This window comes from Ylistrum balloti, unplaced genomic scaffold (genome assembly GCF_031769215.1).
Source record: "Ylistrum balloti isolate Yb309-2 unplaced genomic scaffold, AGI_CSIRO_Ybal_v1 Utg370520, whole genome shotgun sequence".
Classification (NCBI taxonomy): Eukaryota; Metazoa; Mollusca; class Bivalvia; order Pectinida; family Pectinidae; genus Ylistrum; species Ylistrum balloti.
The window spans coordinates 1,016,464-1,042,833 of NW_026782333.1; the positions used below are offsets into that span (position 1 = coordinate 1,016,464).

At 37.0% G+C, this 26,370-nt stretch overlaps 1 protein-coding gene across 1 annotated transcript; it reads left to right on the forward strand.

Moving 5' to 3' along the window:
* The first annotated feature begins 789 nt into the window (after nucleotides 1-789).
* On the forward strand, nucleotides 790-25,225 carry LOC132555868 (fibronectin type III domain-containing protein 1-like). Its single transcript, XM_060220228.1, has 8 exons — nucleotides 790-1,117; nucleotides 17,331-17,642; nucleotides 19,599-19,883; nucleotides 20,644-20,937; nucleotides 21,753-21,950; nucleotides 22,497-22,589; nucleotides 23,301-24,056; nucleotides 24,159-25,225. The coding sequence occupies exons 1-8, from the start codon at nucleotides 790-792 to the stop codon at nucleotides 25,223-25,225; spliced, it is 3,333 nt and encodes a 1,110-aa protein (XP_060076211.1).
* Nucleotides 25,226-26,370: the final 1,145 nt, after the last annotated feature.

The following is a 26,370-nucleotide window of genomic DNA, read 5'->3' on the forward strand; positions in this document are numbered from 1 at the left end:
GGAGAGGTTGATTAGACCAAAGATTGCATAACACAAGTTGCGTCCGGGACGGACAGACGACGGACAGACGACGGATGCAGCGACATACATTGTAGCATAAGCTCAATGATCCTTGGATTAATGCGTGTTAACATCAAAAAAATTAACAAAAACCTTCATATATCTCCAAAGTTAAAAATCTAAAAACAATTATGAAAATATCGTAAGAAGTTCTTGACAACCTAAATAATGAGACCATATATATTGTGAACGTACACGATGGTATTCAGAGCTATTTCAGCTAATACCAATCGGTGAACAAAGAAAAAAAACCTAGAATGACTAACAAATCAAATGTTGAATCAAAGAAACATTGTGGAACCTACGCTGATAAACACATATACACCATGACAGTCAGCGAGCTATCTTAGTAATGCTAATCAGCGTGCAGGGATACGTCAGTTTTATTACAAGCACGAAGTATGAATTCATTACGGTTTGCCGTGGAGAAGATTGACAGACCTGAGGCTTTGTCCTCATGCTGTGCCTGGGGACATCTTCTCTGTGTCAACACTCTTTATATAATATATGTTTCTAAGCTAAGCAAGTCAGTCGAGAAACTTCGGAAGGTACGAACGGCAACGAAACTGCTGGAACAGCGGCCGCATGAAGAACTAAAAGGTCTTTTCGCCAGGGACTTCCGTAGAGGGAAGTTTAGTACCGATGAAGGAAACGCAATAATTTCCTTTTCTAGGGGAAAACCAAACTGATTACTTTTTTTCAGTTACTTGGTTTAACATCACAGAGACAATGTTTTCCGGACAGGAACGGTTACTTGTATGTGCCATATTTTTTATAACGTGTGTAACTGCACAATGGACAACGTACGATTTTGTAAAGGTAGAGACATATCTTATTTCAACACAAGCAAACATCAAACGATTATTTGATATTATTCAGAAAGAAAAAGTAAAAATGTATGGTACAAACACTCTAAATGGATCTATTCCTGCGGGTGGCGGAATGGCACTAGCTTACGGCTCGTTCTTCGAGGACGTCGAGAGGCGATTAGCCGACATTGAGAACTCCACAAAAGAACTTAGCATCTATATGCGCGTATGTCCAGATGCACCAATGGGTAAGTTTTGTTTAAATAACGGAATAAATGAATAAATAAATAGATAAATAGATAAATAAAACCTTGTATGTAGTCACCTGTTTCAAGGACATTTTATATCTTTATCTTAAATTTCATTGTCTCTAATTTGTGTCTTTTGTCTATTTTATGTCATCTATCGAGAATTATTTCTGCAAAGATAATAACGGTTGCGGTTGAGTGAATTTTAGTTTCCTTTGAAACACAGATCACGCGTGACAGTTATGAATGAAAAGACATTTCCTATGTCATATTCGCTAATTTTATGCACAGGACTGTATATGACTTTCATTGTTCAGGCGTATGGTTGTGGATAAGAAATGAATGCCAGGTACTAGATGGTACCGAATTGACGTTGTGTATTGAAATCCAGGAAATATTATTTTTGAATTTTCGTTCTGTAGATACTTTTCGAAACAAAATCTGTTCTTGTGGTAATATTGATTAACGTTTTTGTCATTAATTGTTTATCAGAACTAAACTTTGCTATAGCTGGTGACGTGATAATCAATTTATTTTTATCCATTCCCCTCTTCTCCCCAAACTCTTTCCCTTTCTTTATATACAATGTACTTTGGAAATATTTTAATTCTCTTCCCGATGTAATCGTCCATTAATACCGACAGCTTGCTATATATTTTTTTTACAAATTCCCACAGCTTATTTTCTCCTCTAATGAATTATTTTCAATTCAATTGTCCATTTATTCTCAATTGCATTTAGTGCAACAGTGGTCAATGCCGATAGGGATCGAACCCTGAACCCGTAGTTCTCTAAAGTGGCATACAACCGAATAAACTAACGCTAATTTCTCCCTGACAGAGTCAATGTAGGTCAGATAGTACCAGGGTTACACTTGACAACACAGCTGATTTGACAATAAGACGTGGTTTGTGTTTGTGAACACATGTAAGCCGTCAATCAAACTTCACGTTTATGTTACGTCATCGTGACATCACATGCCCCAGGTTATGACGCAGTAGTGACTTAATCATCAGAATAGTTCATGCTTACGTAGTTTTTTGGATTACACCTATATTACAATAACACCACGCGCATCTTACAATGTTTACTGTGCTTACCTGTGATTAACAGGTAAACCCTTAACCATGCTATCCAATGGTGTGACCTTCTACCCACGCATTGATAGGTTTACCTAATATATGTGTTACCTGAAACACCTGTCAATATGTTGACTGATCTACTACAATCCCCTGTCATAAAAAAACGTGTACACGTTCGTATCAATAATTTTCTTATTTAACAATTTTCTATCCCGTAACATATCGGAGGAAATATGTTAAATACAAAATGTTTAGTAAGTTTCCAAACTCTAAACTACTTTAAACTTTTTGATACAAACGACTAGCAAATACTGCAAAGACTATTTTCAAAGTTATCTATCCTTGTGACTAAGCATTCGTTGGTACGTGTTTTTTTGTTGTTGTAAGTGACGTCATAATTTTATACGAAAACGACATAATTTTGTATCACAAACAAAACCTGCTCCAAAGAGCTGACGACTTGGCATTACAAATAGTTCATCGTTAATGACTATTCGTTTGTATTTGAAAATTCCTATCAAGTCATCTTTTTTTAACGTTGATTATCATTTCATTCTGGACATGCAGCTGATAAAAATGAAAATAGAAAATGGTTAAAGAGTAGTTTGTTAAATGTCATGTGTTCATACACCGCAGCAATCGGCTGACTTTGTGATTATAAATGCAGCTCATGTCTGGTTCCCCTCATCAACACCTGAACAATAGACTATTATTCCCAACTATTACGACGACTATGATCCGAGTTTGAATGACATCTGTTGGTTTGTTCAATTACTTTTGCTTTCTTTCTTCCGGAACTATAAATTAACATGACACCAGTGGATGCATCTCATTAGTAAGAAACAAGCCGACTTTTCTTATTATTCATTACAGGAAATAAACAGTTATGTCAAGTTTTCCTCACAAATTTATCAATTTAATAAAAATTATGTAAATTACTGACGTCTAGACGTAATTAAATATTTGAGATGTTGAAATATGTATGTAATATGTACAGAAAGATTCAATATCGTAAATCGCTGCCAAGTCGTGACAGCCCTTTGTGAACTCATGATAAAGATAATCGTTAATGACCTTCTGGACAAATTACAGATGAATCTCGAGAGTCGATAATTAATTCATTTTTATATTCACATTTTTTTTTATTTATAACCCTACATGTAACATATGTGGTCAAAGAGATGAATGTTTGACGAGACAGTCTCAAAAAAAAGAAGGTCACAAAGACGGACAGACAGACACACAGACATACCATAATTACAATCATTGCCTAGGACAAGATTTCCTTCTTCAATTCCACTCTTTATAGTAGCCGAATGAAGAATATTGAGTGATCATTATAAAATGGGCCTGCTAGTCAGATTACACGATAAACCTTCCGGAGATATTATTATGCAATATGTTATGTAAAGATACATCTAGTAGTGCTTTGATCTACGCTTTGATGGGACATTTTGATATGTCATTAAAGTATACATGTACATTGTATATCAATATAGCCACGAAACGCACCTGAGTTATTGTGCAATATATTTTCAATACATCTAGGTTACAATACAATCGAATTGTTTATTTAATGAAATGCTGACTGATTTCGTTGTCAGTATGCTAATTGTATTGAAGGGCGTAACAATATACATTGTTACTACATAAAACATTGTTAAACATTTATCACCAGTAACGTGACTGTATCAGTCTTTTAGGGAATAATTTTGCAGAATATGTCACGTAGTCTAAGACACTGTGGTTTATGCACTTGCTGTGACAACAAATGTAAAAGGTTGAAAGGGATTATGCAAATGACCAGTCAATCAATTCAAAATAAATCACGAATCTCTTATAAAAAATACAGCTTTTGTGCGAGTTCAAATTTAAATGAATAATATCGACTCTTAATCATTTCCTTGCGTTGATTTGGTTGAATGGCTAATCCCTGTGTTTCTATGGTTCTTCCCTGTGTTTCTATGGTTCTTTCCTCTGTATCTATGGTTCTTCCCTGTGTTTCTATGGTTCTTCCCTGTGTTTCTATGGTTCTTCCCTCTGTATCTTTGCTTCTTCCCTGTGTTTCTATGGTTCTTCCCTCTGTATCTATGGTTCTTCCCTCTGTATCTATGGTTCTTCCCTGTGTTTCTATGGTTCTTCCTTCTGTATCTATGGTTCTTCCCTGTGTTTCTATGGTTCTTCCCTCTGTATCTATGGTTCTTCCCTCTGTATCTATGGTTCTTCCCTGTGTTTCTATGGTTCTTCCTTCTGTATCTATGGTTCTTCCCTGTGTTTCTATGGTTCTTCCCTTTGTATCTATGGTTCTTCCCTGTGTTTCTATGGTTCTTCCCTGTGTTTCTATGATTCTTCCCTCTGTTTCTATGGTTCTTCCCTCTGTATCTATGGTTCTTCCCTGTGTTTCTATGGTTCTTCCCTCTGTATCTATGGTTCCTCCCTGTGTTTCTATGATTCTTCCCTCTGTTTCTATGATTCTTCCCTCTGTATCTATGGTTCATCCTTGTGTTTCTATGGTTCTTTCCTGTGTTTATATGGTTCTTCTCTGTGTTTATATGGTTCTTCTCTGTGTTTATATGGTTTTTCTCTGTGTTTCTATGGTTCTTCCCTATGGTTCTTCCCTGTGTTTCTATGGTTCTTTCCTATGTTTCTATCGTTCCTCCCTCGGTTTCTATACTTCTTCCCTGTGTTGCTACGGTTCTCACTGGTGTCGCTGTGGTTAATCCCTGTGTCGCCATATTCGTTCCATATGGTTCTTACCCGTGTTGTTATAGTTCTCACATCTGTTGCTACGGTTCTTCTCGTTATTGCTATGAGTCTCAATGGTTTGGTTTTGGCTTTTCCACGTGTTGTCATGGTCACTCACTGTGTTGTTATGGTTCTTACATACGTTGCAATGGTTATTCCCTGCGTTGATTGGGCTATTCCTTTTGTAGGTTTGGTAATTCCCTGTGATGATTGGACTATTCCTGATGTAGGTTTGGTAATTCCCTGCGTTGATTGGACTATTCTTTGTGTAGGTTTGGTAATTCCCTGTGTTGATTGGATTATTCCTTGTGTAGGTTTGGTAATTCCCTGTGTTGATTGGGCTATTCCTTGTGTAGGTTTGGTAATTCCCTGCGTTGATTGTGCTATTCCTTGTGTAGGTTTGGTAATTCCCTGTGTTGATTGGACTATTCCTTGTGTAGGTTTGGTAATTCCCTGTGTTGATTGGGCTATTCCTTTTGTAGGTTTGGTAATTCCCTGCGTTGATTGTGCTATTCCTTGTATAGGTTTGGTAATTCCCTGCGTTGATTGGACTATTCTTTGTGTAGGTTTGGTAATTCCCTGTGTTGATTGGACTATTCCTTGTGTAGGTTTGGTAATTCCCTGTGTTGATTGGGCTATTCCTTGTGTAGGTTTGGTAATTCCCTGTGTTGATTGTGCTATTCCTTGTGTAGGTTTGGTAATTTTTATGTGTTGATTGGGCTATTCCTTGTGTAGGTTTGGTAATTCCCTGTGTTGATTGGGCTATTCCTTGTGTAGGTTTGGTAATTCCCTGCGTTGATTGGACTATTCCTTGTGTAGGTTTGGTAATTCCCTGCGTTGATTGGGCTATTCCTTGTGTAGGTTTGGTAATTCCCTGTGTTGATTGGGCTATTCCTTGTGTTGGGCTATTCCTTGTGTAGGGTAATTCCCTGTGTTGATTGGGCTATTCCTTGTGTAGGTTTGGTAATTCCCTGTGTTGATTGGGCTATTCCTTGTGTAGGTTTGGTAATTCCCTGTGTTGATTGGGCTATTCCTTGTGTAGGTTTGGTAATTCCCTGTATTGATTGGACTATTCCTGGTGTAGGTTTGGTAATTCCCTGTATTGATTGGACTATTCCTTGTGTAGGTTTGGTAATTTTTATGTGTTGATTGGGCTATTCCTTGTGTAGGTTTGGTAATTCCCTGTGTTGATTGGGCTATTCCTTGTGTAGGTTTGGTAATTCCCTGTGTTGATTGGACTATTCCTTGTGTAGGTTTGGTAATTCCCTGTGTTGATTGGACTATTCCTTGTGTAGTTTTGGTAATTCCCTGTGTTGATTGGGCTATTCCTTGTGTAGGTTTGGTAATTTTTATGTGTTGATTGGGCTATTCCTTGTGTAGGTTTGGTAATTCCCTGTGTTGATTGGGCTATTCCTTGTGTAGTTTTGGTAATTCCCTGTGTTGATTGGATTATTCCTTGTGTAGGTTTGGTAATTCCCTGCGTTGATTGGGCTATTCCTTGTGTAGGTTTGGTAATTCCCTGTGTTGATTGAACTATTCCTTGTGTAGGTTTGGTAATTCCCTGTGTTGATTGGGCTATTCCTTGTGTAGGTTTGGTAATTCCCTGTGTTGATTGAACTATTCCTTGTGTAGGTTTGGTAATTTTTATGTGTTGATTGGGCTATTCCTTGTGTAGGTTTGGTAATTCCCTGTGTTGATTGGGCTATTCCTTGTGTAGGTTTGGTAATTTTTATGTGTTGATTGGGCTATTCCTTGTGTAGGTTTGGTAATTCCCTGCGTTGATTGGGCTATTCCTTGTGTAGGTTTGGTAATTCCCTGTGTTGATTGAACTATTCCTTGTGTAGGTTTGGTAATTCCCTGTGTTGATTGGGCTATTCCTTGTGTAGGTTTGGTAATTTTTATGTGTTGATTGGGCTATTCCTTGTGTAGGTTTGGTAATTCCCTGTGTTGATTGGGCTATTCCTTGTGTAGGTTTGGTAATTCCCTGTGTTGATTGGGCTATTCCTTGTGTTGATTGGGCTATTCCTTGTGTGGTAATTGGGCTATTCCTTGTGTAGGTTTGGTAATTCCCTGTGTTGATTGGGCTATTCCTTGTGTAGGTTTGGTAATTCCCTGTGTTGATTGGGCTATTCCTTGTGTAGGTTTGGTAATTTTTATGTGTTGATTGGACTATTCCTAGTGTAGGTTTGGTAATTCCCTGCGTTGATTGGACTATTCCTTGTGTAGGTTTGGTAATTCCCTGTGTTGATTGGACTATTCCTTGTGTAGGTTTGGTAATTCCCTGTGTTGATTGGACTATTCCTTGTGTAGGTTTGGTAATTCCCTGTGTTGATTGGGCTATTCCTTGTGTAGGTGGTAATTCCCTGTGTTGATTGGACTATTCCTTGTGTAGGTTTGGTAATTCCCTGTGTTGATTGGACTATTCCTTGTGTAGGTTTGGTAATTCCCTGTGTTGATTGGGCTATTCCTTGTGTAGGTTTGGTAATTCCCTGTGTTGATTGGACTATTCCTTGTGTAGGTTTGGTAATTCCCTGTGTTGATTGGACTATTCCTTGTGTAGGTTTGGTAATTCCCTGTGTTGATTGGACTATTCCTTGTGTAGGTTTGGTAATTCCCTGTGTTGATTGGACTATTCCTTGTGTAGGTTTGGTAATTCCCTGTGTTGATTGGACTATTCCTTGTGTAGGTTTGGTAATTCCCTGCGTTGATTGGACTATTCCTTGTGTAGGTTTGGTAATTCCCTGTGTTGATTGGGCTATTCCTTGTGTAGGTTTGGTAATTCCCTGTGTTGATTGGGCTATTCCTTGTGTAGGTTTGGTAATTCCCTGCGTTGATTGGACTATTCCTTGTGTAGGTTTGGTAATTCCCTGCGTTGATTGGACTATTCCTTGTGTAGGTTTGGTAATTCCCTGTGTTGATTGGGCTATTCCTTGTGTAGGTTTGGTAATTCCCTGCGTTGATTGGACTATTCCTTGTGTAGGTTTGGTAATTCCCTGTGTTGATTGGACTATTCCTTGTGTAGGTTTGGTAATTCCCTGCGTTGATTGGACTATTCCTTGTGTAGGTTTGGTAATTCCCTGTGTTGATTGGACTATTCCTTGTGTAGGTTTGGTAATTCCCTGTGTTGATTGGATTATTCCTTGTGTAGGTTTGGTAATTCCCTGTATTGATTGGACTATTCCTGGTGTAGGTTTGGTAATTCCCTGTATTGATTGGACTATTCCTTGTGTAGGTTTGGTAATTCCCTGTGTTGATTGGATTATTCCTTGTGTAGGTTTGGTAATTCCCTGTATTGATTGGCTATTCCTTGTGTAGGTTTGGTAATTCCCTGTGTTGATTGGACTATTCCTTGTGTAGGTTTGGTAATTCCCTGTGTTGATTGGACTATTCCTTGTGTAGGTTTGGTAATTCCCTGTGTTGATTGGACTATTCCTTGTGTAGGTTTAGTAATTCCCTGTGTTGATTGGATTATTCCTTGTGTAGGTTTGGTAATTCCCTGCGTTGATTGGGCTATTCCTTGTGTAGGTTTGGTAATTCCCTGTGTTGATTGGGCTATTCCTTGTGTAGGTTTGGTAATTCCCTGTGTTGATTGGACTATTCCTTGTGTAGGTTTGGTAATTCCCTGTGTTGATTGGAATATTCCTTGTGTAGGTTTGGTAATTCCCTGTGTTGATTGGCTATTCCTTGTGTAGGTTTGGTAATTCCCTGTGTTGATTGGACTATTCCTTGTGTAGGTTTGGTAATTCCCTGTGTTGATTGGACTATTCCTTGTGTAGGTTTGGTAATTCCCTGTGTTGATTGGACTATTCCTTGTGTAGGTTTGGTAATTCCCTGTGTTGATTGGACTATTCCTTGTGTAGGTTTGGTAATTCCCTGTGTTGATTGGGCTATTCCTTGTGTAGGTTTGGTAATTCCCTGTGTTGATTGGACTATTCCTTGTGTAGGTTTGGTAATTCCCTGTGTTGATTGGCTATTCCTTGTGTAGGTTTGGTAATTCCCTGTGTTGATTGGCTATTCCTTGTGTAGGTTTGGTAATTCCCTGTGTTGATTGGGCTATTCCTTGTGTAGGTTTGGTAATTCCCTGTGTTGATTGGGCTATTCCTTGTGTAGGTTTGGTAATTCCCTGTGTTGATTGGACTATTCCTTGTGTAGGTTTGGTAATTCCCTGTGTTGATTGGGCTATTCCTTGTGTAGGTTTGGTAATTCCCTGTGTTGATTGGGCTATTCCTTGTGTAGGTTTGGTAATTCCCTGAGTTGATTGGACTATTCCTTGTGTAGGTTTGGTAATTCCCTGTGTTGATTGGACTATTCCTTGTGTAGGTTTGGTAATTCCCTGTGTTGATTGGACTATTCCTTGTGTAGTTTAGTAATTCCCTGTGCTAATGTGGTTATTTATTTCATCGCTATGGTTATTATATGTGTTTCGTTGGTTCACTTAAATTATTACCTGTGTATACGTCATTAGAAAATGTACAAATGTACATCATTCTCTGCTGACTTTGTATGTTGCCTTGGTTACGCTATATCCTGACATTAATCAGAAGCGCCAGTCTATAATTTGCTATAACTTACGTGTAGAACGACGTTTTGACATACACCAACCATTTAGACATCTATTGAGCCCCAAGGATGTCATTGACCTTTAACCTTTCTATAGACCCTAATGCATCCAACATCAAACCCATAAATAAGATGGTTTGACATACGTAATGTGACTATTTTGAACCATTCATGACCATTATCCGTGACAAAGGTCGACCAAATATAGAGTAAACCTTCAACATTACATTGTGTAACGTGTCATAATCATATTTGTCAATTTTCGTGCTGTTTCCAGAATAGAAATCCCAATTTTGAAACTTATAAATTGTGATGAGAGCCATACATTTATATATGCTTTTTTCTTGTTTATTTTCGTTTTTTGTTTTTGTTTATTTATTTGTTGTTTTTTTTGTCGAGTTTTTGTCTTATTTTTGCTTTTTGTTCTTTTTCTTCGTCGTTTGTGTTTTTAAGTCCAAATTTTTGTGGGAAACCAACAAAAGCTTAATCAACTATCTATAAAATGAAACTATGCAGCTTTGAGCAACGATGCTAATGATGTACGAAATTCTGCACATTCGATTTATGATCTCTGAGGATATAAAACTCACAGTAAAGACGAAGTGTTACCATACTGCATTAACTGAATATGAATCAGATATGATCACTACCATTTACATTCTAGTAGACCTGATACTGCTGTATCTACACCAGCTTTGACTCGGTTGCAATTTTCAAGGCATTCTAGGAAATATCAAGTATGATTAAATGTTGAAAAGTGGCGATGAATGTATCGAGGAATTATTTCTAAAATTGATTCAGCATTTCGGAAAAAAAAAGTTTTTGTCAATCATACACAACATTACTCATTAATCGGACCCACGATTTTCATATTTCGAAATCTTAATTTTCCGGAACGAATCGTTGATTTATTGCTTAAATATATTACTTGCCATTGATGACGTCATATTCATTGCTGTTGACATCAGTTTCATTGAATTCAGTGTAAAATATTGCTTTGCTGATAGTATAGGTATCTGTGTTTGGTAGAGGCGAGTAAGTCAGTGAATAGGGACTGGTTTTAAATGCCCACCCTCACTCCTCCCCCGTACATATCTGTTCTCGTATAATCATCATGGTTTTTCTGGCATTCTGTAAGCAAAGTGTCGCATTTTGTTGGCATTTCATAAGTATTTAGTGTCCAAAAGAAAAAAAAAAGTATACGTACCCAAATGTCATTATTCAAGACTAATTTGTTTTATATTGTAATTAAAATGTCACATAGTTTAGAAAAATGTCTTAATCAACTTAATAATGACGACTGTACCATAATCACCCCTTCCCTCCTCCCACAAAAAAAATACATACGTAACTACAGTACTTACAAATCGTGTATGGTCAACAAAGGATGTGCAGACGGCAGTGAAAAAAATGAAATAAAAAATGACTTCTCACACAACGTGTAAAAATACATTTTTTCCTGTAAAAAATATACCATCATTAATACATTTTTGTTATGGTACAATATCAGAAAAATGCCAGTTAAACGATTGAATAAATACATCACTAATTAACCTAGATGTGACTTAACGTTTACAAGTTTAATCAAACAATTAGTTTCTGGAGATCTTTCCAATCCATTTTAAATTGATTTGTACAATGTTGTTTACGATTTTAACAATTTTTTTTTATATAAGATATTTCCTAGATAATTTTTGTCAATTTCAATCAGACATTTCCAAGATGTGGATCAGGATTGAAACATTTCATTAATCAATATGTTTCTGAAGAAAGATCGTCAAGATAACGATTTATGCCTATTGTTTTAATGTTTCCTATCTCGTCTTACGTTTCTCCAAAATTCGTTGTAAACAGCATGAAATTGGTGGGCTTTTGATATTGAAATTCAGCAAATTTCTTTTTGAATCGAATTTAAAGGAATTAAATATTTTTTTTTATAAAAAAAAACTTCAATTATCTGTTTACCCTAAGGTCATTTTTTACAAGTTCAAACCTTGTATATTTCTTGCTGGTTTTCTTTGGGAAAGACATTTGATTAGAGCATGTGTTAAACGTTGATAAATCCGGTATGTTTCTATGACAGGTCATATTAAATGTCTCACCACACTTTATATAATTATCATGATTGATGCTCCACGAATTCGGGGTCAAATGTCATAGGGTTTGTTACAACTAGACACCGGTATGTCGAGCCAAGACACGTTTCTCATTAATTCAAAGTATATATTATAATACAAACATAATATTTCTCATGTAGTGTACACATGATATCACATGAACCGTAATTTGATATGTTTGACATTGATACAAATCAGCTACGGTTGTTCTATATAAACAAACAAAAACATCATCTGGACATGTGCATACTTTAAAGTTTTTTTCCAAATGTAATGAATGTGTGTGTTGATACATACTTTGTCCTTGTGTTGGTATGTTCTGTGTTCTGTCCTTGTGTTGGTATGTTCTGTGTTCTGTCCTTGTGTGTTGGTATGTTATGTTTTCTGTCCTTGTGTGTTGGTATGTTCTGTGTTCTGTCCTTGTGTTGGTATGTTATGTTTTCTGTCCTTGTGTGTTGGTATGTTATGTTTTCTGTCCTTGTGTGTTGGTATGTTATGTTTTCTGTCCTTGTGTGTTGGTATGTTATGTGTTTTGTCCTTGTGTGTTGGTATGTTATGTGTTCTGTCCTTGTGTGTTGGTATGTTCTGTCTTCTGTCCTTGTGTGTTGGTATGTTATGTGTTCTGTCCTTGTGTGTTGGTATGTTCTGTGTTCTGTCCTTGTGTTGGTATGTTATGTCTTCTGTCCTTGTGTGTTGGTATGTTATGTTTTCTGTCCTTGTGTGTTGGTATGCTATGTCTTCTGTCCTTGTGTGTTGGTATGTTCTGTGTTCTGTCCTTGTGTGTTGGTATGTTCTGTGTTCTGTCCTTGTGTGTTGGTATGTTCTGTGTTCTGTCCTTGTGTGTTGGTATGTTGTGTTTTCTGTCCTTGTGTGTTGGTATGTTCTGTGTTCTGTCCTTGTGTGTTGGTATGTTATGTGTTCTGTCCTTGTGTGTTGGTATGTTATGTGTTCTGTCCTTGTGTGTTGGTATGTTATGTGTTCTGTCCTTGTGTGTTGGTATGTTATGTCTTCTGTCCTTGTGTTGGTATGTCACATGTTCTGTCCTTGTGTGTTGGTATGTTATGTGTTCTGTCCTTGTGTTGGTATGTCACATGTTCTGTCCTTGTGTTGGTATGTTATGTTTTCTGTCCTTGTGTGTTGGTATGTTGTGTTTTCTGTCCTTGTGTGTTGGTATGTTCTGTGTTCTGTCCTTGTGTGTTGGTATGTTATGTCTTCTGTCCTTGTGTGTTGGTATGTTCTGTGTTCTGTCCTTGTGTTGGTATGTTCTGTGTTCTGTCCTTGTGTGTTGGTATGTTGTGTTTTCTGTCCTTGTGTGTTGGTATGTTGTGTTTTCTGTCCTTGTGTGTTGGTATGTTGTGTTTTCTGTCCTTGTGTGTTGGTATGTTCTGTGTTCTGTCCTTGTGTGTTGGTATGTTATGTGTTCTGTCCTTGTGTGTTGGTATGTTATGTGTTCTGTCCTTGTGTGTTGGTATGTTCTGTGTTCTGTCCTTGTGTGTTGGTATGTTCTGTGTTCTGTCCTTGTGTGTTGGTATGTTATGTCTTCTGTCCTTGTGTGTTGGTATGTTCTGTGTTCTGTACTTGTGTGTTGGTATGTTCTGTGTTCTGTCCTTGTGTGTTGGTATGTTATGTGTTCTGTCCTTGTGTGTTGGTATGTTCTGTGTTCTGTCCTTGTGTTGGTATGTTCTGTGTTCTGTCCTTGTGTTGGTATGTTCTGTGTTCTGTCCTTGTGTGTTGGTATGTTCTGTGTTCTGTCCTTGTGTGTTGGTATGTTATGTCTTCTGTCCTTGTGTGTTGGTATGTTCTGTGTTCTGTACTTGTGTGTTGGTATGTTCTGTGTTCTGTCCTTGTGTGTTGGTATGTTATGTCTTCTGTCCTTGTGTGTTGGTATGTTATGTCTTCTGTCCTTGTGTGTTGGTATGTTATGTCTTCTGTCCTTGTGTGTTGGTATGTTCTGTGTTCTGTCCTTGTGTGTTGGTATGTTCTGTGTTCTGTCCTTGTGTGTTGGTATGTTCTGTGTTCTGTCCTTGTGTGTTGGTATGTTCTGTGTTCTGTCCTTGTGTGTTGGTATGTTCTGTGTTCTGTCCTTGTGTGTTGGTATGTTCTGTGTTCTGTCCTTGTGTGTTGGTATGTTCTGTGTTCTGCCCTTGTGTGTTGATATGTTATGTGTTCTGTCCTTGTGTGTTGGTATGTTCTGTGTTCTGTCCTTGTGTGTTGGTATGTTCTGTGTTCTGTCCTTGTGTGTTGGTATGTTCTGTGTTCTGTCCTTGTGTGTTGGTATGTTCTGTGTTCTGCCCTTGTGTGTTGATATGTTATGTGTTCTGTCCTTGTGTGTTGGTATGTTGTGTTTTCTGTCCTTGTGTGTTCATATGCTTTATATTCTGTCCTTGTGTTGATATGTTCTGTGTTCTGTCCTTGTGTGTTGGTATGTTGTGTTTTCTGTCCTTGTGTGTTCATATGCTTTATATTCTGTCCTTGTGTTGATATGTTCTGTGTTCTGTCCTTGTGTTGGTATGTTATGTTTTCTGTCGATGTGAATTGATATATTGATATGCAGATGCGGGGTTATGTTTCCGGAACTATTATCCTTATTGACTCTATGATACCACATTGTATTTTCTATCGTAAGGTGTTTCTGTGTCATGCAAGGTTACTAATAAATAACGATAACAAGAAGAAGATTAAATCTATAGCCTCTTTATGATCGTAGTATCATGGAAACAGATATGTTGAATGTCGCTAATAACACCATATTACACAAACCACGATTATATACACTGTATATACAGGAGGAATTTCCTCGAACGCCAAGTCAGGTTGGAGTGACATTTTGATGCATTCGTCATCAGTTCCGATCATAAAAGTCATGAAATCGGTCACTTAAAAGGGCCTGGCATACCTGAGGTTAGAATACCAAAGAGACAAACCACAAATGACGATACCGGAAGTGTTTTTTGTGAAGAAGAAATTGCTTAATTGATATGTTACTATATTTAGTGCCCATCTATAAGACTGTTTTATTGTCTTGTTACGCTTCTAAATTATCGATGTTTTATTGTTATATGATGTCAGTATATAAGTAAGATTTAGACACATTTCCTTCAGAATCAGAGAAAACCGACGACAAACCTTGTGTTATTGCAGTTATTAAACCGTCTATACAATTATTTCAAATGATGTAAATATAAGTTATACATTTGAATTAGATTAAAAAATGTAAATTTATATTTTTTGTTTACATAATAGTCATTGTTAATGAGATTAATAATTAAAAAAATCTTATTACTTTCAACGTCAGTGTCCATCATTGTAATTATCGAATTTTTATTTTTTTTCACAGAGAAAAAAGTCATGAAAAAGTTTAAAAACACTTTATTTCGATTTCAATCATTAACATATTACATATAACGTAGTTGTGTACTTGAATTTTTGTATAGTTTGATATTTTTCTTCTAAGGTCATTTTTTTTTTATAATTATCAACACTTTTTGTATGAAAACTATTATTAGATTTCGATGAATATTTGTCACTAAGTCAGGAGACAATCGGAGTTTGATCCCGATCGGTTACCTAAAAAAAGCGGGTAACTATATTGCCTAGAGTTAATTTCAATCAAAGACAGTAAAAAAAGGTAGGGAAAAACGAGTGAGTAACATTTGATTAGAACCCTATAACAACATTGATTTAACATTCCTTCCCTCACGAGCTTAACTCTTGGCAAAAACATACTATTTGGGCTCTGTATTAATTGGTCGTTATTTATGATACAATATGATATAATTTTATGTACAGGCATTGTAATTGGGCTCTAGGAATCTTTATTTTAATTACGCGATAAAACTTTGGCCATTTCCTTTTCATTACAAATGAAAACGAAATATCTATGTAACCCATGTAATCATATTCGTTATAATTACGGAAAAAATCAGTCAGGTCTATGGCTTTTCAGAATTCTCATTTAGATATATTAAGATTAATACGCTTGAAAACAAAAACACATGCAAATATATCAACAGGTCACTTAATTACGCTATTGTTAATAAAAGTTTTAACGGTTGATAATGCAAATGTTCACGTCTGTCACCGTATTTACATATCCCCACTTGGCATACTTAGGATGACGTCAGATAAAAACAAAACTAAAACAATGGTTGACTTTCAGGTGTAAAATATGTTCATATTTCGGTGTTAGCAAACCATAAACTTGCTCTAATCAAGTACAAGTTAAAGCTAAGAATTTCTTTCACGCTTAATAACGATAATAATAATAATAACAACAACACTTCGCTAGGCAGAGACGATCTTGAAGCTGCCACCCTCTTAGCGCCCCTCAATCATGCCATTTCAAACGAGACCTGTCACATCAATGAATGATGACGTTTTTCACAGGAAATGACGTTTTGTCAGCTTACATGCATTTCATTATTCTTAATGACATTTAACAGTAATGTTACGTGGAATCGTTATGCTCCACTATTTATTATGACTTCAGCTTACGTTGTTATATTTTCTACTGTAAAATACACATCCCTGTATTTCTTGGTGTTACATTTTTAGCTTGTTTACCTGTTCTTTTCTATTTTTGTATTTGAATTTGTAAGGTGAAATTGCTTAAGAATACAAATAGCGCTTAACATGTAATATGTTAAGTATACATAAGTAGCTCTCTTCAACACTATACAATATCTTTATCTATTTTCTCAGAAATCATTAACTACTACATTTTTGTCCAAGTTTTATGTGTCATCCATTAAAGGTGATGCAGCTGATACATAAAAACACCACAGTTAGTTTTATAGAGAAATGATAAATAATCAAAATGGACACTTACAATAAAGAGGATTTTACTATTTAAAAAGTGTATCTAATATAAGTCAGTAGTCTGTTGTAACGAGCGTTTTTCTTTCTTGAAAAATTAAGAAACTTTTGTTGTTTACCTGTCTGTATTTGTGCAGTAATTTGTCAATTATATACCACTAATAAACATCAACTTTGATAGAATGCGCCTGTTATATAATAAACTGTGAACGATGAGATTAACGTTAACATTATAACCTTTTACTTATATAAGACGAGTACCCTGCAGGTTGTGTCTTCATTACATCTATATTTCAGATAACAATTTTTCGACCATTACAATTTGCATGCTTGTCTTCAACTCGCAAGCCGTTCAGTCTAGTCTCTTTCAATCTGTTCTAAGAATAGCACTTTTGTGTGGAATGTCACTTGGGCTCCTTTCGTTCGTTAAAGCAGATTTTACGTGCTACGACTTGAAAATGTGTAAAACAGCTTTTAAAAACATTGTAAACATGTCAGGCGTCTGCCCTAGTTGTGTTTTAAGCCATCAACAAGATAGAACTTTTTATATGTTTCTGCTACCATGGCAACATAGTAAGAATGACCTAATTCCGAATAAAGGTATCAAACTCTTCTGTAAGATCTACATCAAAATAGTTATTGTTATTTTAATGTCAGCATCAAGATATTTTTGGAACCGTGGCAAACAGCACATCTCGGGGAATAATACCACTCTTTGCGACTCTTAGTTTATAGTCTGAAAATGACGAAATAAATGTTATGTTGCTTAGTTTTTAAATTGCAATCATATATGTCAGATAAATATTCTGTTATATTTTGAGCATGCTCAAAGAAAAAGTACGTCTTTATTTTGTATTATTGTGTTGATAACAGCATATTTTATTTCTCCTACAGCTCCTCCGAAACCACAGAGTGTCATTACAGAATCACAAACCATCGACGGAATATCAACTATAATAATCAAGTGGGACGCGTTACCAGTAATTCCGGAAAATCTCCAATACAAAGTGTATTTCCAACCTCTGGAATTAGATGGATCAATAACTCAACCGGAAGTTGTTTTTAGAATTTGCGACGCATCACAGACGTCTGCTTCTATAACAGATTTAACACCTAAATCTAGATACAGGATTCGGGTAGCTGCCGTCGATGGCCAAGTTGTTGAGTCCAACAGTATACCGGAAGTGATACACACACCTGACGTTAGTAAGTAGAGCTAACTATGACGTAATGGTTATAGTAATTTTTTTTCATTTACATTTATGATTAACTTAAATGTTATCACAATTGAAGTGAAGTTTGATCGAAACACGTGTCTTTTTTCTATTCATTGTATGAATAATGGCAGCGCCATGCGGAGCGAGCGTAGTATTATCCGATATTTTAGCGTGATTAACAAATATGCCAAATATTTTGCAAGAATATTTGATTGACCTATAGTTTAGAAACTTTTCCTTCTTTATTTCTTATCTTAATCTTTATTCAAATAGTTCTTGACGTTTCATTGTTCTTGTTTTATTCTTTCGTACAACCTCGGCAGGGTTTCCGGGTAAGATACTAATCGCTTTGTCTTGTTCAAACAGACCCTTGTTTGATCTGCACACGCAAAGTCAGTAATTACAATATGGCCAAGCGTCTGGGTGAAAAAGAATATTTGTTGCTATGCCCGCCATTTTGCTATCCGCAGTTGGCACAAAGTATTACTAGGTCTTCCACTTCCGTGTTACAATTTGATGACTTATAGTATGGATGATTTTCCCCCACCTTTTTTTTTCAGGCGTGTTATCTTAAGGGCTTGCTTGGCAAGCGGCCCCTGCTGGGTCGCTCGAGCTACGCTCGCTATTAGTAATTTTGCTACTCTATAGTTTGCTAGAATCATTATTGAAGACAATTAATTTTGCATCCATTTGCAAAAAGCATCGGTAACCAAAACGAAATAAACAATACAGCAGAGCCAAACAGTGAATAGAACTGCATTGACAGCTCTTTTGTTTTTCGTGCAATAGGTCAAATTTTGAGAACTAGGAGGTGACTGAACAAAATCCGATATAATCGGAACCGTGCCTATATTCGAGTGAATTAAAACCATGTATCTTAAATGGACCGCCCATAGTTTTAGCTGGAAAAAAGATTTCCGCCAATTTGCATAATTCCAAAACAAATGTACTATCCTTATAGTACATAAACAATGATAGTCCGTGTTGTAAAATTATTTGTCTGTGGGAATAAAATAGGAAGAGTATCCGAAGCGGTTGATATAATGTTATGCCTATATGATATATGAGGTGTATTTGTAGAGGTGTAGTGAATTTATATATCGGTGTGATATAGAACATTTAGTAAGATTATATGTCTTTATGATATAGGATGCGTAGTAAGATTTTATATCTGTGTTATATAGGATGTGTTTTAACCGATTATTTTTTGTTTAATTGCTTGTAATTCTATACATTAACGTCAACTTATCGTTAGTATTAGAAAATCTACTTCAGATATCAGGTTTGAATCAAATGTATATTATCATTATTCAAGTATTTTTTGTGAATTATGTTCTTTACTGTTCTGCTAGAAAACTATTTAAGATATCATCCAAAATTTTGCAGAAAAATGATTCCTTAACTTAAAGGATATTGCAGTCATGTGTATCATTTTATCCAGTACAGTGCGTCTTCGGTTTAACGTCTGCACAATGACATCTGCTGCTATTTTTGTCATCTATAAATGCTTGTTTCATCAGTTTCTAGATGCGCAGAAATATCGTATTCGAGAGCTATAAATCAAACAAAACATGTGAAAACATTTATAACTGTACGCGTGAAAACATTTATAACTGTACGCGTGAAAACATTTATAACTGTACGCGTGAAAACATTTATAACTGTACACGTGAAAACATTTATAAATGGACACGTGAAAACAATGAACGTGACATATAACACCTGCAGGTAAGAATGAGTGCAGGATTTGCATACTTCTAATTAGCGTAGAAATTTCAACCCCTGTATATATGCAAATGACACCTTTGGTTTCCAGGATACTATTGAAATTGTGCATTATCTTTTTCTGTCTTAAACACACTGTCATTTGAACATTCTTTAAAATATTCTGGAAATGGTCTTATGGAGTATTTTAGAAATGAAATGTAATACTTGATTGTGACAGTTCCATCATCGCCTGTGAACTTAAGAGGTAGTGCACTGGGACCGAACTCGATCAAACTGGACTGGGATCCGCCTGTGGTGCGAGGAGATATTCTTCAATACAGTGTTATCATCCACGACTCCTTCACAATGAAGAATCATACTGTAGACATTCGACCCGCCGTCAACTACCTCAATGCTTTAGACTTAACAGAAGGAACTACACATCATTTTGCTGTAACTGCCTTCTCTGATAACGGAGAATCAGAACAATCGGAACCTTTAATGGTATCAACCGCAAGTTTCAGTGAGTAGTAGTGTACTACATATTTCTTACCTCTGTTTGAATTGTACAGAAAATCAAATACGTGATCTAAAGCAATAAACACGTTTTCTGTTGTAAATGGTACAACTTTATCAACTTTATAATGAAAACTAGGGCAAAAATGTGTGAAGATAGCATTTCGATAGAAACACAACAAAACGTATCAATTTATACACAAACATACTTTTATATAGAGGAAGTGTTACTATAATATGGAATTTATCAAACGGTTACAACTATTCGCTTAAAGACATATGGAAATGCTTAACGACTCTGATAATATTTTATCTTATCGGTACGAATGTATGATTTCATTTATCATATAACCCGGTTTTTCAGGAAAAAAATCTTAAGTTTATTTCTTTACAAGACAGACTCTGACGTTTTTAATACCGAAACAATCATGCCACGTCATAAGGACGTATGACTTATTTATGACGTCACAATAGTGTCTTGCTATGTGTGTGTCACGGTCGTAAAACATGGCACAACATACCAGTTATGTGGTAAAGTCATTATGGTCCAATATTTTATATTGTTCCTTGGCTTTATAATAAAAATATTTTCTTTATGACAATGTATATTATACTACCATGTACTTTACTACAATCATAATACAGACATGTCCATTTAACCCACAGAAATATGTATTTAGTCCACAAATATAGTGTTTAGACTAGCAGTTACTTTAATATGAAATACTATTTCATCGGTATATAAGTCATTTTGTTATAACTTGCAGTTCCGCCGGAAGTGCAGAATCCAAATGCCGAGGCTTACAACACAACAACTATTCGAGTCACCTTCACTCCGCGTCAAAGCGTTGAGGGTAAGATCCGAGGATATCGAGTACATTACACGGATTTCCTTGCTGAACCGGAAGAGGGAGATGTTGAGACAACTAACCCTTCTGCTACGGAATTGTGGGTACACAATCTTCAGCCCAACAAGGATTACTACTTTGCTATCACAGCATTCACCAGACGTTCAGAGAGTTTCCCTACAAGCTACGTGGCTACCAAATCTAAGGCTGCAGGTAAAAACACATTGAAATTGTACATATTTATGTCTGTTCCGTTCACGATAACACACAACATATACCGACCAATGCACATCTCGTAGAGAACGAGATTCCAGCGCAGTATATCGGAAGACAAAAACAAGACATAAAAGTAATGTTTCTTGCTTTTGGGCAGAATATGGATTGATCTGTGTAGTACAAATTTAAGACAATTTTTCACATTAACTTCATGCTGTAAATTCACTTCCAAATCACTTCCAAACCCACTATTTCATTACTGCCGTTGTTGGTCTAGACTTTATATAAATATCATGAATTAATAATAAACGCCGAATATGTACTGGTTTTAACATTAAAATATCACAATGGTGTATATCCATATAGAACTATAGTTTAATGATTATCGGTAAAAATTCTCATTGTGTCATAAACACCAGATTATCCATATCATAACACTAGGCGTGTACTGCTTTGTATTATAGCAACTTCACCCTTTCGTATCATAATAATAAAATTGGATTTTAATTCGTATAATAACTTTGGCCTTACATTACATGTAACGACTTCACCAAATATATTAGTCTGAAACATGACAGTGTACTGATAATTCAGTAAAATGTTTGTAAACTCATATTTGACCATTGTACAATAAAGAATTCCCTACAGATCTATAGCGTGTTACATGACATTATTATATACTATCAGTATCTGAATTGATTTTTTGTCTTCAAAATTCACCTTTAAAAGCAACCAAGGAACACCAAAGTTCAAGACTGCAATTATAGACTAAATTTGACTAATATTTAAATTAAGTTTCTTATCTTTCACAGTGCCAAGTCAAGTGAGGAACGTGCGCTGTCGTACATTAAGAACAGATCCCCCAATGATCCAGCTCCGATGGGAACCTCCTCTTCACATGTACGCCCTCAAGAAACCAGAATATCATATCATGTGGGGAGTCAAAGATGGTGTCTACAGAAACGAGACTATCACCAACATGTCCGTGTCGTGGAATTCAGACTATCTTGGTATGTAGTTTATTTACTTAATATAAAACAGGCCTGAGTAAAGCAACTACACCTGTATTCAGACGTTCTTCCACAAAACTTTATTCAGTCACCATTTTCAAATGTCTCTGTACAAATGTTTCCTTTGATCTAAGTCTGCCTATCTATCGGAATCATAGGTTCATCTATACTTGCACAATATCTTCTGGTTTTTTTATTTGAAATGAAATAAATTTTTGTTGATAATTTATTTGCGTTTATTCAACTCAAAAACATGAACCCTAAAATCCAGATTTCCATGGAACCATAAACAGATAAAAGTTGACCTGGATTATAGTACAAATGGATTTCGTGGGCAAGATCATGAAATTAAGAACCAGCAAACAAGCACATGCTTGGAAAACCACGAAATTTTGGCCTCTCAAAAGTGAATAATTTTAAAGTATACATCGTTTGAAGACTTTTGTTGAGATGTAACGGGCTATTTCCTTGTTATGAAATTAATCAATGTTAAATAGTTATTTAACATATAAATATTGAAATACAATATTTGTTCTCTTTTTTCAGATGACAACTTACTTCACAGATTCATTATTGCTGCTAAAAACGACAAAGGAATTGGAAACGAGGTTGAGGTTCAGCTAAGAACCCCTAAAAGAGGTAAGACAACAATTACGAATTTATACGAATATTAAAAATCTCAATCTCATTCGATTTCGTTCATATGTACGGAAGCGTATTCCGGCCACGTTGAGTTTTATTTTATCTCAAAATTTCGAGGTAGCAACTCGAAATTTCGAGTTAGTAATCCAAAGTTTTGAGTAAGCAAGTCGAAATTTCGAGTTTTTATCTCGAAATTTCGGGTTCGACTTACTAAATCAAAATTTCGGATTACTTACTCGAAATTTCGAGTTACTAACTCAAAATTTCGAGTTGCTATCTAGAAATTTCGGGATAAAATAAAACACAACGTGGCCGGAATACGCTTCCGTACATATGTAAGTGTTTATCTGACGAAATCAGTCATCGCCTTTACCTGTGTGTGACTTTTTTCAAGATGGGGTTTAAAACCTAAAAATATATTAACAAAATTATTCATACCAGCATATACTTACCGTTTATTATCACCCTGCTAGAATTAAAAAATGTCCGAATTTATTCTTTCGGTAGGGGAGGGTAGTTTGATGTCCTATTTCTATGCGGTATTCAGTATTAAACTATTCCATAACAGAACGAAAGTGAAAACAATTTACCTTGTATATACTATTTGATCCTTTGATGAAAGCTTGCAAACTAACAATAACGATTAAACGGGTTATGACCGAGTACATTACTATGAAATAGATATAATCCCCTGCTGATACATTTCAGAGTTTGACACTCCCAAGAACATAAAAGTTGGCCGTATGAAGAAGGGCAACACAACACTGTTAGCGGTATCTTGGGATCCAATGCCGGTCCCGGTAATGGGATTCCGTGTGTTACATCGAGTATTCCAGTGGATCTATCAAGGAAGATGGACAATCACTGAAGTCCCGGATCCAAATGCAAGGTCCACAACTATTCCTATAACAGATCCTACTTTGTCATATATTGTAGTGGTAAGATCCAAACTATTACACGGACGACAAGGGCGCAGAAAGAAAAACAAAAAGGATGTCATGAAATGCACGATCGTTGTTCACAAAGATAAAAACGCCGGTGCAAAGAGTGCCCTTGATACTCCGATGCAAGAGGCTGTAGGTGGAGGGATGGAAAACCAAGGAATGGGTGGCGACATGGGGATGAGTGGTAATTCAGGCATGGGTGGCATGGGTGGTAATCAGGGAATGGGTGGCATGGGAGGTGGTCAAGGAATGGGTGGCATGGGAGGTGGTCAAGGAATGGGTGGCATGGGAGGTCAAGGAATGGGCGGCATGGGTGGTAATCAGGGAATGGGTGGTAATCAGGGAATGGGAGGACAAGGAATGAATGACATTGGAGTTGGTCAGGGAATGGGCGGCATGGGAAATGGTCAGGGAATGGGTGGCATGGGAAATGGTCAGGGAATGGGTGGCATGGGAGGCGGTCAGGGAATGGGTGGCATGACAGGTGGTCAGGGTATGGGTGGCGGACAAGGAATGGGAAGTTCTTTTCAGAGTATGAATAGTATGATGGGTGGTAGCATGAACAACGAAATACCACCTCCCACGAGAATGCCGAGTGTAGGGGGCAGTATGGGTGGTGGAGGCCAAGGAATGGGCGGTGGTCAGGGAATGAGTAGCATGGGAGGTGGCCCAGGAATGGGAAATAACCAAGGAATGAGTGGCATTGGAAGTGGTCAGGGTATGGGAGGTAACCAAGGAATGACAGGTAGCCAGGGAATGAATCAGGGTATGGGGGCCATGGGAAGTGGACCGGGAATGGGTGGTGAACAAGGAATGGGTGGTAACCAGGGAATGGGAGGAATGGGCGGTGGTCAAGGAATGGATAGAATGGGAGGTGGTCAAGGAATGGATAGAATGGGCGGTGGTCAAGGAATGGGAGGTATGGGCGGTAACCAGGGAATGGGAGGGATGGGCAGTAACCCGGGAATGGATAGAATGGGCAGTGGTCAAGGAATGGGAATGAGTGGTGGCCAGGGAATGGGAGGTATGGGCGGTCAGGGAATGGGAGGAATGGGCGGTGGTCAAGGAATGGATAGAATGGGCGGTGGTCAAGGAATGGATAGAATGGGTGGCAGTCAAGGAATGGGAGGAATGGGTGGTGGCCAGGGAATGGGCGGTGGCCAGGGAATGAGTAGTGGTCCGGGAATGGGCGGTGGCCAGGGAATGAGTAGTGGTCCGGGAATGGGCGGTGGCCAGGGAATGAGTAGTGGTCCGGGAATGGGCGGTGGCCAGGGAATGAGTAGTGGTCCGGGAATGGGTGGTGGCCAGGGAATGAGTAGTGGTCCGGGAATGGGCGGTGGCCAGGGAATGAGTAGTGGTCCGGGAATGGGCGGTGGCCAGGGAATGGGGAATATGGGAAGTAGACAGGGAATGGGTGGCATGGGCGGCAATTTTCAGGGAGTCAATAGTATGATGGGAGGTAACCCAGATATCGCAAGACCACCAACTCAAAGACCGCCAATGGGCGGAAACCAACAATTTGGAGGAATGCCTCAAAACAACCCAATGGGTGGACCAATGGGTGGACCAATGGGCAATACCCAAGGAGGTCCATCGCAAAATATGAACAGTCAAAGAAGACAACAGCCTATGCAACAAAATACACGGAGAATGCAAAGAGGCAACGCAAGGCGTTTTATGGGACAATGATGGGAGAAAAAAGAAATTCAGTCTCCAGAGGCTATATGGCAATAAAAACATAGGATATTGGCAAAACACAAGGTACTTCACAGTATCGAATGACCCAAACATGTGTTCCTTTCTTATCATTGTGTTAGGAAGTGTTTCTATGTACCATCAAACAATCGAATGGTGCTTTACCAATGCTTTTTTATAGAAAACAAAAAAAAAAACATGTTTAAAACAACAGGGATAATGGTTATTTATTCGTTCAACTATCGAGATAACGTGATCAGTAATCTAGTGCTATTAAGTGGTTTTCGTTTCCTCGTATGCTTAGTACAAATATTGTACAAATTTGTTGGCAAATCAAAACAGGTAGTCGATCAAAAATGTATCGTTGGTTATTCTTTTCCTTACTTCGTGTTTAAGTATCTATGCAACTAGTCACAGCTTTCTTTATCATATATCATATATCGTACCACTGATGGATGGAATAAGGAGATTCTCTCAAAATGAGAAGCACTAAAGAAATCTCGAATAGAATAAATTTTACAAAGAATAATCTATTACATAAAAATCGTTATACATGCATGCAGTTAAATCATTTATTATTTTATTACCTCATGTAATAACATCTATTATGATGTTATGATTAGGACAGTGGGCATTTGACGTCATAATATGACGTATCGTTATGTGTTATAAACATGACGTCACGTGGTGATGATAATGCTGTTATAATTGCAAGAAAAACATGTTTTCGCAAATATTGACCTACATTCTAAAATAAAAAAAAAAGATATGGAAACCGTGTTAGTGTTGTTTTTTTATTATGTATACTCGTGTTTTTATTATCAATCACATTCTCAATATTTAGTGGCAAAACTTATCAACAAATGATTTAATTGACACTCAGAAGGACCTGAGCACATGCGTATAATCCATTATATATATATATATATAAATATGTGTGTGTGTGTGTGTGTGTGTGTGTGTGTGTGTGTGTGTGTGTATGTATGTATTTACGTATACAGACTCAATTATATACATATATACATCTGATTTCCTTGTACATCAATATAGATGATATTTTGTCACAGTCATCAGATTTATTAAAAGCGTTTAATTCTAGGACGTGCTTTGAACAGTGTGGTATACATAGACGCCGTATT